General features: G+C 42.1%; 2 protein-coding genes across 2 annotated transcripts; both read right to left on the minus strand.

Moving 5' to 3' along the window:
- Nucleotides 1–3034: 3034 nt before the first annotated feature.
- LOC140981614 (uncharacterized) lies at nucleotides 3035–3550 on the minus strand. The gene is made up of 2 exons (XM_073448038.1): nucleotides 3388–3550; nucleotides 3035–3219 (listed from the first exon to the last, which is right to left on the minus strand). The coding sequence occupies exons 1-2, from the start codon at nucleotides 3548–3550 to the stop codon at nucleotides 3035–3037; spliced, it is 348 nt and encodes a 115-aa protein (XP_073304139.1).
- A 657-nt stretch (nucleotides 3551–4207) lies between these two features.
- On the minus strand, nucleotides 4208–7375 carry LOC140981616 (uncharacterized). The gene is made up of 3 exons (XM_073448039.1): nucleotides 5557–7375; nucleotides 4873–5433; nucleotides 4208–4728 (listed from the first exon to the last, which is right to left on the minus strand). The coding sequence occupies exons 1-3, from the start codon at nucleotides 7373–7375 to the stop codon at nucleotides 4208–4210; spliced, it is 2901 nt and encodes a 966-aa protein (XP_073304140.1).
- Between the last annotated feature and the right edge of the window lie 8189 nt (nucleotides 7376–15564).

Below are 15564 nucleotides of genomic sequence, written 5' to 3' on the forward strand. Positions count from 1 at the left end.
CTCCCAAACTTACTCCCATGCATCACGAACCCTTCAGCACTCTGCACCTTGCTTGTAAGTCCTTTTTTATTGTTCATAAGCCCTTTTAGTGCCTCTTTGAATTTCTTTAGCCGTCCTCTCGTGATTGGTCCCTCCGGCAACTCTAAAGGATCCCACGCTTTCCTTGGGGCTTGACCACCCGTGTTCGCATCAATCTCCTACCTACTCTCCCAATCGGGGTGGCGGTACGTCTTATTCCTAGACTTCGGTCCTATCTGTATCGAATATCTACAATAGGAGTTGATCTTCTTCTACGACCATCGATATCACCGAACATCTAGTACTTGGCAATTCTACCAAGGCTTACCTATCTCATGTACATTGCTATAATTCAATAGACAAGGCATAACCGTATCAAATTAAAAACAATCTAATATGTGATTTTGGGAAACTCAAATCGGCTCTAATTCGAGTTGTGCAATCCCGAATCAACATTGCTTTATACCTTTCTTGTCGTAGTCTCGATTTGAACAATACCAATCTGAAAAGGCATATATACAATGTACCATATCAACCTCAAACTCAAAGGAGTACACATACAGATCAATATTCAATCTCGGTACAATTCGACGGCATAACGGCGAAATCTCACGATACCGGTCGATTCAAATATTGATAATCAACAAGCATAACTCATAGCCATCACAATATGTTCCATAAGCTCCAAAATCCAAACAATCCAACTCAAGACATGCTGGAAATGAAAAAATCGCATAACATATCCGTTCTTCGCTCCGGTGTCAAATATATGTGCCCCATCATCTCAACAACATATATTATCAAGCATATATTGATTTCTCCAACACATAAATATCAAAACATGCTGGAAAGTAATAAAACATATACACTTTCGAAGCCCTTGTCGAGAGAAGTAAGAATCTGTAACACCCTTACCTCATGACATTAAACTATAAATACTATAATGCGGAAGCCTTATAAAAGATTTGGAGAAAAATAATAATTAATAAAATTTTGGCAAATTTTGCCCATAAATATAGACTTATCAAATATTCCCAAGCAAACAAAATAAATATTACAACAATCAATCTTTCCAAAATACACATAGATCCCATCTCCATAATTACCAAGTGTTTGACAAAAGATGTGACATAATTTTCTTGTTTAAAACATGAACCAAGGTACAATACTCAAAACCATTATTTAATTGTCACATTATATCAAAACATTATTCTCCAAGCTTTGGCACATGCACCTTCCCTGCTTCGACGCTTCTATCGCTATTCCTTTTTATCTGCACCACATGACATAACTGGAATGAGTTTACAAAACTCAGTAAGTGGAACTTTCAATAACAATTACATATACAATAGTGTAAAGAAAGGAATCATTACAATTGAACCATAGAAAATGCCATCGTTCAGTGGAATATATATATAACAATTATAAGATGGCATTCTATACACCATTTCTTTCATTTTCCTTGTATGGCATTGATAAGTCGTCCGTCGATGGTATACATGTACATTTCAGTCAAAATCAGTCACTGTACACGTTAAATGTTGATCAACTTCCGTTATGTGGATTTAGAAGTGCTAGAAGCACCACCACTACCATATAACCATCAAGCCATAAAAAGAACCATTGAATCATTTTATCAAACATGTGGTGTGCATGAATTAGAACTAGCTCCTTTCTTAGCAATTGGCAACAAAATTTCTTTCCTTTTATCATAATCAATGAACCATTACATAGCAAGTATATAATCAATGTATTAAAGGAGCTAGGAACAATAAGAACACCATTCATCATATATATATAGGCCATGAGATGCATTCAAGGAAAAATTCCACTTACTACCAATAGAACTTGTTGTGATAACTTCTTGGTAGTTGATCCTACAACATAAGATCAAGATTATACCATTAACTTCACATTATCAACCTATAAACTATCATTCAAGCCTAAACCACAATTCCCTTCACTTCAACCAATATCCAAAAGATCAGTTTCCTTACCTTGATTACTTGCTCTTGAGGATATGAAGATCACACCTCCAACTTGAAGATTCAAACTTGGGAAAGAAAGGAATTTAGAAAGGAAATGAAGAACCCTACCTTCCCAAGTCGATGGTTGCAAGAGGAATAAGTGAAATGGAAAAGTTATTGGCTTAAAAACTCTTAAAAATATGTTTTCTACGCCATAAACATGGACCCCGTGCCCCCCTCCGTGTATAGGTCCGTGTATACTTGGAAAAATACAAATTTTCGTTGTCAAGACCCGGCCCCCGTGCATGGGTCCGTGTCTGGGTCCGTGTGCCCTCGGTCCAAGGGCCAAAACTGCACTTTTTCTTCCGAATTAGCCAAAGTGGTAAACAGGAAAGTTGTAGCCCTATGTCTTTTCTTGAATCTCCCACTAGTTTCAGGTCATTTGGAGGTCTGAGTAAAACGTTATGTCCATTCTACCAAAATGTGTCAGTGCAGGAACAACAAAACACACGACCCACTTCGGGCCACTTTTGACTCATCTTTCTCAGCTAATTGAACAAAACTCAAAACATGAAAGTTGTAGCCTTGGATCTTAGCTTTCTAATGCAATTAGCCTCATGTCATTTGGATCAATATACAAAAATGTATGCTAAAAAACACAACTACTGCCATATTTTTTATACCATTTCTGCACCCCAATTACCTATTTGGCTCAAACCATCCAAACCATCAATCCAACACCCAACATTATACCTTCACAACAATAAGAACTCCTCAAATACACAACCATCTACTAAACCATACCAAAACCATACAATAAATAACCATGAATACATTGCAATAACCATATTGATGCTATAACATGCAATATCAACCCTTCCATCAACTATACTCATAAACCATAACAATAACCATGATCAATAATAACTTAACCATATAGCCATAACACCAAACCATAGAATAATCATCATTGACAATAGAAGGATAAATGGTTGGGATATTACAATCTCCCCCCCTTATAAAAATTTCGTCCCCGAAATTTGCTTACTTCAAAATAAATCTTGATAACGTTCTCTCAGATCTTCCTCCGGTTCCCATGTAGCCTCTTCAATCACATAATTCCTCCAAAGAACTTTAACAAAGCCAATTTCTTTGTTCCTTAGCACTTTCACTTTGCCGTCAAGAATTTGAACCGGCACTTCTTCAAAGCTCAGATTAGGCAAAAGATCCAATGCTTCGTGTCAAAGAACATGGGATGGATTGGACAAATACTTCCGTGACATTGAAACATGGAAAACATTGTGAACTCGATCTAAATCCATATGCAAAGCCAATCGATACGCTCTTTCACCAATCCTAACCAGACTCTCGCAAGGTCCAATCTAGCGAGGACTCAACTTACCTTTCTTTCCAAACCTCATAACTCCCTTGAGGGGAGCTATCTTAACGAACACTTGGTCACCTACATTGAACTCCAAAGGTCTTCTTCGAACATTTGCATAACTTGTCTGTCGAGATTGAGCCGTCTTCATTCTTTGTCTAATAAGTGCGACCACATCAACCATTTGTTGAACCAACTCGGGTCCCAACATCTTCTTTTCTCCTACTTCATCCCAATATAAAGGTGATCTACACTTCCTACCATATAATGCTTCATATGGTGCCATGCCAATCAATGACTGGTAGCTGTTATTATATATGAACTCGACAAGAGGTAACTTCGAATCCCAACTACCAGGAAAGTCAATAGTACAGGTCCTCAACATATCCTCCAAAATCTGTATAACTCTCTCTGATTGCCCATCGCTCTGAGGATGATAGGCTGTGCTAAAGGCCAACTTTGTACCCAAAGCTCTATGGAGACTCTTCCAAAATTCAGATGTAAACTTTGTATCACGATCTGAAACAATCGACACGGGTATCCCATGAAGTCTTACAATTTCTTGGACATACGTCTCCGCATATTGAGTCATAGAATATGTCGTCTTGACAGGGAGAAAATGTGATGACTTGGTCAATCGATCCACAATCACCCAAATAGAATTATAACCGTTCTGAGTTCTTGGCAACCCAACAACAAAATCCATAGTGATGTGTTCCCACTTCCATTGCGGTATAGGTAAGGATTGCAACAAGCCCGCCGGTCGTTGGTGCTCAATCTTTACCTGCTGACAAGTCAAGCATTCAGAAACAAATGATGCTATATCTTTTTTCATGCCTGTCTACCAGTACAATCGACGAAGATCTTGATACATCTTGGTGCCACCCTGATGTACTGAATAAGGTGCAGTATGAGCTTCCGTCAAAACACCACGACGAATAGAATCACCAATAGGAACACAAATACGACCTTGAAATGTAATCAGGCCATCACTGTTCAATCCAAATTCAGAATTCCCCTTCTTCTCTGCCTTTGCTCTCAAATCAAACAAAAGAGTATCCAACTGTTGCTCATGTTTAATTCTGTCGATCAAAGTCGGTCGAATAACTAAGGCTGAAAGTCGAGCGATCGTGCCTTCCTCAACCAATGCGATCTCACTTTTCTGCAAATCCAACAATAGAGGCTTTGGAATCATAGAACCCAATTGAAGACCTGACTTTCGGCTCAATGCATCAGCAACCACATTCGCTTTTCCTGGATGATAACTGATAGTGCAATCAGAATCCTTCACAAGTTCTAACCACCTTCTCTGACGCATGTTCAGTTCTTTCTGAGTAAAGAGATACATAAGACTTTTATGATCTGAGAAAATTTCACATTTCACGCCATATAAATAATGTCGCAAGATCTTCAAAGCAAATACCACGGCTGCCAACTCAAGATCATGAGTCGGATATTTCTTTTCATAATCCTTCAATTGACGAGAAGCATAAGCAATAACTTTGCCTCGCTGCATTAACACAGCACCGAGACCTTTCTTCGAAGCATCTGTATAAACCACAAAGTCTTCAACTCCCTGAGGAAGTGCTAACACTGGAGCTGAAGTCAATTTGTCCTTCAATACTTGAAATGCTTGCTGACATTCATTAGTCCATTCAAACTTAACTGTCTTTCTCGTCAGAGTAGTAAGTGGCAAGGCTATTTTAGAGAAATCAGTAATAAAACGACGATAGTACCCTGCTAACCCAAGGAAACTTCGTACCTCAGCAACTCTCAAGGGAATAGGCAACTTCTTGACTGCTTCAATCTTAGCCGGATCCACAGCAATTCCTTCCTTGGAAACAATATGACCTAAAAATGCCACTTGTTCCAGCCAAAGTTCACACTTCTTGAATTTAGCATATAATTGGTTGTCCCTCAACTGCTGTAACACGATCCTCAAATGCTCCTTATGTAAATCTCGAGTCTTTGAATAGATTAAAATATCATCAATGAAGACAATAACGAAACTGGTTCGAAAAGCCGTCTTAGGTATGTCACACATCTTTACTTTCAAATGATGGTACCCTGACCGTAAATCAATCTTGGAAAATACAGTAACACCTTGCAACTGATCAAAAACATCATCAATTCTGGGCAGAGGATATTTGTTCTTGATCGTTACTTTGTTGATCTCTCGATAGTCAATACACAGTCTCAAGGACCCATCTTTCTTCTTGACAAATAATACAGGTGCCCCCCATGGAGATGAACTTGGTCTAATAAAACCCTTATCTGATAACTCTTGCAATTGACTCTTCAATTCTTTCATTTCAGTTGGGGCCATTCGATAAGGGCCTTTAGAAATCGGTGCGGTACCTGGTACAATATCAATAACAAATTCCACCTCTCTATCTGGTGGCAATCCCGGCACATCATCCGCAAAAACATCAAGATAATCCCTCACAATATCAATGTCGCTCATATTCCCACTCCCTTCTCTAGTTATATCCACCACCGATGCCAGAAACCCATGACAACCCTTAACCAACATCCGTTGCATTTGCAAGCAACAAATAAAAGAAAGACCAAGCGAAGTACCTGACCCCGTGAAGACCCTGCTATCACCATGTCCTAGAGGAAAATGCACTGTCTTGGCTACACAATCTATCACAGCTCGATAAGTAGATAACCAATCCATTCCCAAAATAACATCAAACTCAATCATGGGAATGACAATCAAATCAGCATTCAACAATTCCTCGTCTACTTGAGCAGGGCACGCTCGAATCACACTTGAAGAATGAATATAATCTCCCGAAGGAAGCACAATAGAAAAGTGGACAATTTCACCAATAAGAGCAAGACCCAGAGAATGCATAAATTGCTCAGATATAAAAGAATGTGTGACGCCAGTATCAATAAGAGTAGTAGCTATCTTGCCTGAAATAAGAATGGTACCTGAAATGATTGACGAATCAGGATTAATTCTTTCCTTGGTCAAAGAGAAAATACGCCCCTGAACTCGGCCCTTGCCTGATGATTGAGTACAATTGATCGCAATGTGCCCAACACCTCCACATCTATAACATTTGTTGTTTCCAACTAAGCACTCTCCTTTATGTGTTTTATGGCATTTAGGACATAAAGGCTTATCTGATTCAAATGGCACCGCAGGAGGTTTACCGCGATATTCTTCCTTACCTTTCCACTTGTGTTCTCCTCTTCCTCCTTGAACTGAAGCTTGACCCGTTTGGACAAATTTTTGCCTCTTGAATTGTCTTTCTTTATCAATCTCTTTCTCATCATATTCGGCCAGTAATGCTTTCTCAACAATCTCCTTGTAAGAATTAGCCTTCGACATTCGAACATCTCTTCGAATCTCCGCTCTCAAACCCCGCATAAAATGCTCGGCTCTATCTTTGTCGTTGCTAGCAATGAAAGGAACAAAAAGACAACCTTCTTCAAACTTAAATATGTAATCATTCATGCTCATTGTCCCTTGCTTTAGCTCCAAGAATTCTTTCACCTTGCGGGCTTTAACATCGCTCGGAAAGTACTTATCATAGAACAAATCTTTAAACTCATTCCATTTCAATGTTTGAACATTAATCGTTACCTTGGTTGCTTCCCACCAAATTCTTGCAGTCTTGGTTAAGAGAAACACAGCACAACTCACTCGATATTTATCATCAAAGTTAAGGTAATCAAAGATCGCCTCGACCGCCTTCACCCACTCCATCGCAATCAAAGGGTCCGGACTCCCTACAAATTCGGGTGGATTCATCTTCTTGAATTTATCATAAGCTCCCTCAACAACTCGTTCTTGAACTCGTTGATCACGGCCTTGGCCTATACCTTGAATCGGTGATTGCAATCGGAGAAGTTTCTGGATTTGTTCCCCATGCAATTTAGCTTGCTCATGAAGTAACCTACTAAACTCATCAACTACATTAGAGGAAGTACTATCTCGGTCTTCTCCGGCTCTCCTTCTAGGAGGTACTTCAGGAGCTTTTCTCTTGGGTGGCATTTTCCTATATTGCAATCTCAATTTAAAATCATTTTCAAAACATATTACATGTAAAGCTTATCATCATACCAATAATCAATGTGTAGAACCCGTAACTTAGACTACGTATAAGCCATGCATAATTCTAGTATTTTAAATGATTTTATTTCATGAGTATTTAAATGATTTTTCCTTAAGTTAATTATTTCATGTAGAAGTTTTTTTTTTTTTTTTTTATCATTTCAGTTATTTCAGTGATGCCGGACTGGAGTTGGAGCTTAGAGATAAAATTTAAGATTCAGAAAATATTTTCGGAATTTATTTTAGCTAGCAAGTAAGTTAATTTAAGTTAAAAGGGGAGTTTAAGGAATTATTTAAGTTACTTAAGGTGAGTAGAAAATAAATTCATTTAAGTTCCTTAATTAAGGGGTTAGTTCACTAAATTATTTAAACGATATGTAAGGCTTTTAAGGGTTATAAATTTAGTAAATAATCAACATTTCCCCTCCATATATTAGTGAATTTTCGGCCCTTAGAATCTAGACTAGTCATTGCCAACTCATCACCCTTTTGACCCATTCTTTGTTGAGTTAGCATACTAATCTTTTTAATTCTTTATCCACCTTAATTAATTAATTATTAACCAATATCCTAATCTAGTCTAGCATGAAGAATCGGTCACCCCATCCATTTCTCTCCCCAACAAATATTTGTTAGCAACCAAAATTCAAATTTCAAAAAAATAAAATGGAGACTTGGTCTTGCTTTTTCCACCTATATTGCACTCATTTTCCCTCACTCTCCTAAGCATCACTTCCCCTCCCCCAAGACCGAAATTCAGAGGCATTTCAGAGTGTAAAAACCGTGAGCATCCTAGCAAGAATTAGGAGAGAAAATCGAGTAGCAAGCAAGAAAAGAAAACGCTCCACCTCCTCCGCGCCGGATCGTCTCGTTCTTTTCGTTTTTCTTTCAAACGAAACCAGGCATGCATATATTCTTCCTTGACTCTTCAATCAAGTCCTATTATCAATTATTTTTCATTACATGATCATCATTTCCATGTTAAAACCGAAATACATCAAGAGATTTCAGAAAATGCAACATGCAGAATTTTTCGGTTTTTCTCTTGTGCTTCACGGGTTGCTTTGTTTTGTGGGTTTCAGGTATTGGTTCGATTCCAGGCTCCCAAGGCGACATCTAGACATGTAATAGGATGTATTAGGATCACTTTGGTCCATTCATTCGAGCCCCACACCCGCTGGAAACGAGAAATGACAGCAGCTTCTCATTCTTAGCCATTTGTGTTTTCGAAAATTCTGCGTGTGCTGTCAAAGGAAATGAATCTGATCATGGCTGCCCCAAAGCCTATAGCCATGGTTAGATAACTTCCCTAGCATGTCTAAGACGTGACTAAGTCGCCCTTTTGGAGGCTTGGTCCATGGTGCATCGGTTTTTAATTAAAAGTGCAAGAACAGCCCCAGCCCCCCTTCGGCTTCTCATTTTGACAGCATGTGTATTTCGAATTTGGTGGGATGGTGTGGATCTTGGTTGGCCTATGGCCCTTAGCCACGGTTCATACCATGCCCCTAGATGTCTAGATCGTGTCATGGTCAATCAAATGGCCATTGGAACGATTCGTGACAGCAAAACAAAAGCAATGCATCCTACGTGCAGAATTTGTTCTCGGTTGTAACGTTTGGGTCGTTGCTGGAATATTTCGAATTGTGGCTGGTCTAAAGCCCTTAGCCATGGTTCAAATCATTCCTTGGGATGTTGGTAAGAGATTTTGGTCGGTGGTTCAAGCCCCAATGGCCATTAGCCTCGCAATCGACGCAAGAAACCAAAGCACAGCTGCTGTATTTCTGGACAGCAACTTGCTGTGACGGTTCAGTGGCTCGTTCGAGTTCTCGGTTGGCTTTTAGCCCATGGCCTTGGACTGGACAGTGCCTCATCGAGTTAGGAAGGTCATGTTTTTGACCGTTCGTGATTCGGATCATTTTTGAGGTCGTACGAGAATTTACGGTGCGATGTGCCAAATTGACTCTCGAAAGAGCGTTTCATGTTTTGGCCTCCATTCACCTAGATTTCGGCCCTCACCATTTTAGGAGCATTATTTGATCATTTTAGACGTATTTTAATCATGACTACATGATGGTTCAGTGTTGGTTCGGGTTGGCTCGGAGTCATGATTTAATACGAAGTCGGTAGGCGTAATTGTCACATTTTTGAAGGTTATTGTATAGTTTGGTCCCATAAATCTATTGCATATTTTTCATGGCATATTTAGGTTGCAGCGAGCCTGGGAGCGATCCAATCCAAGCAGTAAAATGGGTACAGGATATTTAATTCAGTTATTTAATTATATTACGTGCAAAAATACAAATTTTGAGATTTATGCGATATTGCTTGTGGTCACTTTACTATCATGCTTAAGTCCGGTCCCCAGTATCGGCCCGGTCACCAGTTACCGGTCAGTTCAGTTGTTTCACCCAGTACTGTGGCAGTAGTCTGATCAGACGTAAATCCGATCCCCAGTATCGGTCCGGTCACCAGTATCGGTCAGCTCAGTTCAGTTCAGTTCAGGGACCACTTGCGTAGACCATAATCTCACAGAAAATTATTATATGCTATTTCAGTACAGGGCTCCAAGGAGCAAACAGTTTCACTATGATTTTCAGTTCAGCTATGCACGTATTATAATTAATCATGACACGACATTTTACGATATGCCTCATGACATGAAATTTTACTCCCATGCAATTTTACTATATTTACTCGTTATTTACGATATATGCATGTTGAGTCTTTAGACTCACTAGACTTGATTGTTGTAGGTACTGATGATGTCGGGATCGAGGGCGGGGACCAGTGAGCTAGCTCGAGTCGGCAGTAGTGGCACCCGAGGACCTCAGTTTCAGCACTTGCCATTTTGATGCTCAAATATTTTATTAGTTATTGAATACTTTAACTTGTTATTTTGGCAAGTAATAATTTCTTCCGCTGCTGTTTTGAACGTTAAATATTTTATCAGTTTTTGGTATGAATGAGGCACTCCATTTATTTTAAAAGAAAAATTTTAAATTTTCCGCAAATTTTCAAGTAAGGATTTTTAGGCCTCTACATCTGGTATCAGAGCAATGGTTCTGTAAAGGGTTGCACTACTACTGACCGCGAGAAGCTCATGAAGTCACGTCGTCGGTCTGTAAGTTTTACAGTTACGCATTTTATTTAAAGCATGAATTATTTAACAGCATGTTTACATGAAATGTTTTACTTCCATATTTATGTTATTGTTCAGTACTTAAATTTAAATAAATTATGGAATTATGCATGTTAGTTACGTATGGGTTATGTATGGAACAGTATGCCCCCTAGACGCATTCTCGAGCGCACTATAAATGAGGAGCCTCGCCAGGAGGACAGGGAGGAGCAGAGGCAGGAGAGAGACTTACCACCTCCACCACCACCGGACATGAATGCCCAGATGCTAGCTGGGATGACTCGGTTCTTCGCGCAGTTTGCGGAGAACAATGCTGTGGCGACCAGGCCGACAGAGCCTGAGGCAGTATACGAGAGATTCATGAAGATGCGTCCAAAGGAGTTTTCTGGGACGACGGACCCCATGGTTGCCGAGGGCTGGATCAAGTCCCTCGAGGTTATTTTCGAGTTCATGGAGCTTGGAGATGCAGATCGAGTTCGTTGTGCCTCTTATCTGTTCGGAGGAGATGCCCGCTTATGGTGGGAAGGAGCTTCAGTAGCCCTTAACTTGGCTACCCTGTCATGGACACGTTTCACGGAGGTATTCTACTCCAAGTATTTTACGGATGAGGTGCGCACCCGATTGACCACGGAGTTTATGAGCCTTAGACAGGGGGATCTGACGGTTACGGAGTTCATCCGTAAGTTCGAGAGGGGTTGTCACTTTGTGCCCTTGATCGCGAACGATGCTAAAGCCAAGTTGATGCATTTCTTGGTGGGTTTACGGCCGATCTTGCGCCGTGATGTTAGGGTGTCTGACCCTACTACTTACGAGGTCGCCGTCTCCAGAGCTCTGGCCGCAGAGCAGGACCAGCGAGATATAGAGAGGGATCGCTTGGGAAAGCGACCAGTTCAGATACCACACCGCCGTCCTCCTCCTCAGCAGCACCAGCATCAGCATAAGAGGCCGTATCACGGCCCGCCCAGGAACAGAGGAGGACCTCAGCAGGAGCAGCAGCAGCAGCAGCAGCAGGGACGTGTCGTCCCGAGGACCTTTGAGCACCCAGTCTGTCCCAAGTGCTCACGCCGTCATCCGGGAGCATGCATGTTTGGCTCAGGGAAATGTTTTAAGTGTGGCAGCACGGACCACATGCTACGGCAGTGCCCCCGGAAGAATCTGCCTACCCAAGGCAGAGTTTTTGCTCTCCATGCTGCGGAGACGAACCCTGACACCATGCTGATGACAGGTACCTTACAGCTTTAAGTTACATTTGCATTCCAATGTTTTGGGAATCGGGATTAAGATTTTGAACTTAGAATTGCGATAGGATTGCATGCTCTACTCAGTATTATTTTCGGGATTTAGTTAGAAGAACTGTGACCTTTGCATGTCTATAAGCTTAGCTCTTGTGATTATTTGGGTTCAGCTTAGTGTTCCGAACTTTCAGGGAGAATTTTCATAGCTGGCTCAGCTACCAAAGCCCTGATAGATTCAGGGGCTACCCACTCATTTATTTCAGAGGTCTTTGCAAACTTTCTCAAAGTTAAGACCATCGGGCTAGATGTAGCCTATTCGGTGTCATTGCCTTCGGGAGAGGAGATAACCGCCACCAGCGTGATCCGAGACATAGACCTTGAGCTGCATGGAAATCTTGTTTATGCGGATCTCATCTTATTGCCGATGCCAGAGTTTGACATCATTCTGGGGATGGACTGGCTATCGCGGAACAGAGTTTTGATCGACTTTCAGCGGAGATCCATTCTAGTCCGACCGCCTGGGATGACTCAGTTCTTATTTGAGCCGGACAGGTACTTTCCTTTACCGCGCATTATTCCATATGTTCAGGCTAGAAAGCTCATGCATAGAGGGTGTCGGGCATTTTTAGCAACTTTTATATCTGTCCCCGAGGCACCCAGTCAGTCAGCCTCAGATGTTCCGATTGTTAGAGACTTCGTAGACGTTTTCCCTGAGGACGTCTCTGGTGTTCCACCTGAGAGAGAGGTGGAGTTTTCCATCGAGCTTATGCCAGGTACGGCTCCGATCTCAAAAGCGCCGTATCGACTAGCCCCGACAGAGATGGCAGAGCTTAAGAAGCAGATTCAGGAACTTCTTGACAAGGAGTTCATTCGCCCTAGTTTCTCACCTTGGGGCGCGCCAGTCTTGTTTGTTAAGAAGAAGGATGGCTCGATGAGACTTTGTATTGACTATCGGGAGTTGAACAGGGTTACAGTGAAGAATAAATACCCACTTCCGAGGATTGAGGATCTGTTTGACCAGTTGCAGGGAGCTTCGATTTTCTCTAAGATAGATCTGCGTTCCGGTTATCACCAGTTGAGAGTGAGAGATGCTGATGTTTCGAAGACAGCTTTCAGGACTCGTTATGGCCACTACGAGTTCCTTGTGATGCCGTTCGGTTTGACGAATGCGCCAGCGATCTTCATGGATCTCATGAATCGCGTATTTCAGCCGTACCTCGATCAGTTCGTGATAGTATTCATAGACGACATCCTCGTCTACTCCAAGAATCGGGAGGATCACAGCAGGCATCTGACTACAGTGTTGCAGACATTGCAGAAGCACAAACTATTCGCAAAGTTCAGTAAATGCGAATTCTGGTTGGAGAAGGTGGCGTTCTTAGGCCACATTGTTTCTAGCAGTGGCATTGAGGTGGACCCAGCGAAAGTTGCAGCAGTCAGAGATTGGGTAGTGCCTCAGAATGCATCCGAGATCCGCAGTTTTCTTGGCCTAGCAGGATATTACCGGAAGTTCATCAAGGGATTCTCCTCGATTGCAGTTCCACTCACAGCACTGACAAAGAAGAATGTGAAATTTGTTTGGAGCGAGGAGTGTCAGAAGAGCTTCGACACTTTGAAGCAAGCTCTTATCTCAGCACCAGTTTTGGCCATGCCGTCAGGGCCCGGTGAGTTTGTTCTGTATACCGATGCTTCGAAGCTCGGTCTTGGCGCCGTATTGATGCAGCATGGGAAGGTGATAGCTTATGCTTCTATGCAGCTGAAAACTCATGAGAAGAACTACCCTACCCATGATCTAGAGTTGGCCGCCGTAGTTTTTGCCTTGAAGATTTGGAGGCACTATCTGTATGGAGAGAAGTGCCAGATCTTTACCGACCACAAGAGCCTCAAGTATTTCTTTACGCAGAAGGAGCTGAACATGCGTCAGAGGCGTTGGTTGGAGCTTGTGAAAGACTACGATTGTGACATTAGCTACCACCCGGGTAAGGCTAATGTAGTTGCAGATGCACTGAGCAGAAAAGTTGCAGTGATGGCTCATTTGGCAGTTTCGAGACCTCTTCAGTTTGAGATGCAGAGGTTTGATCTTGAGACTTATCCTCGAGGTAGAGTTCCCCGTCTATCTACCTTGACCATTCAGTCTTCCCTTCTTGACCGTATTCGCAGTGGTCAGGCAGCAGATGAGCAGTTGGCCAAGTGGAAGCAGAGAGATGAGGCCAAGGGCAGTGTTTTGTATTCAGTCAGCGACGGCATACTGAGATACCGAGACAGGATATGGGTTCCTAGCAGTGATTCTATCCGAGCAGACATCTTATCAGAGGCCCATATGTCGCCGTACTCTATTCATCCAGGGAGTACGAAGATGTACAAAGATCTACAGCTATTGTATTGGTGGCCTGGGATGAAGAAAGACATCAGACGATTTGTATCCGAGTGTCTGACTTGCCAGTTAGTGAAGGCCGAGCATCAGAGACCAGCAGGTTTGCTCAAGCCTCTTCCTATTCCCGAGTGGAAGTGGGAGAACGTTACCATGGATTTTGTGACAGGATTGCCGAAGTCAGCCAGAGGATCGAATGCTATCTGGGTGATTGTAGATCGTCTTACCAAATCAGCGCACTTCTTGCCTATTAAGACGACTTTCACTATGGTTCAGTATGCGGAGTTGTATATCCGAGAGATAGTCCGACTTCACGGCATTCCAGTTTCTATCGTGTCTGACAGAGATCCCCGATTTACTTCCTCGTTTTGGAAGAGTTTGCATTCGACCATGGGTACGAAGTTGCTGTTTAGCACAGCTTTCCATCCGCAGACAGATGGGCAGTCAGAGCGAGTTATTCAGATCTTGGAGGATCTTCTCCGTGCTTGCGTCATTGATTTCTCAGGGAGTTGGGAGTCGAACTTGCCATTGGTTGAGTTCACCTACAACAACTGCTTCCAGTCTTCTATTGGTATGGCTCCGTATGAAGCACTATATGGTCGCAAGTGCAGATCTCCTGTTCATTGGGATGAAGTAGGAGAGAGAGCAGAGTTGGGTCCAGAGATTATACAGCAGACTGTCGATGTAGTAGCCCGGATCCGTGATAGAATGAGGACTGCTCAGAGTCGACAGAAGAGCTATGCAGATCAGAGAAGGAGAGAGTTAGAGTTTGCTGTCGGCGACCATGTTTTCGTGAAGGTGGCACCGATGAAGGGTGTCATGAGGTTCGGAAAGAAAGGGAAGCTCAGTCCGAGATTCATTGGACCATTTGAGATCGTCGACAGAGTTGGGACGCTAGCCTGTCGTGTGGCTCTTCCGCCGAATCTGGCCGGAGTACACAATGTTTTTCACGTCTCTATGCTAAGGAAGTACATGGCGAATCCTTCGCATGTCTTAAACTTCGAGCCGTAGCAGCTTACTCCGAACCTATCTTATGAGGAGAGACCAGTTCAGATCTTAGACAGGCAGGAGAAGAAGCTTCGGAACAAGCTGGTTAGGCGAGTCAAAGTCAAATGGCTCAACCATTCAGAGGAGGAAGCTACGTGGGAGTCTGAGCCAGAGATGAGGAGTCGATACCCCGAGTTATTCGGTGAGTCTTAATTTCGAGGACGAATTTTCTTTTAAGGGGGGAAGGATTGTATAACCCGTAACTTAGACTACGTATAAGCCATGCATAATTCTAGTATTTTAAATGATTTTATTTCATGAGTATTTAAATGATTTTTCCTTAAGTTAATTATTTCATGCAGCAGTTTTTTTTTTTTTAATCATTTCAGTTATTTCA

Source organism: Primulina huaijiensis, chromosome 7 (genome assembly GCF_012295235.1).
Source record: "Primulina huaijiensis isolate GDHJ02 chromosome 7, ASM1229523v2, whole genome shotgun sequence".
In the NCBI taxonomy this organism is placed as follows: Eukaryota; Viridiplantae; Streptophyta; class Magnoliopsida; order Lamiales; family Gesneriaceae; genus Primulina; species Primulina huaijiensis.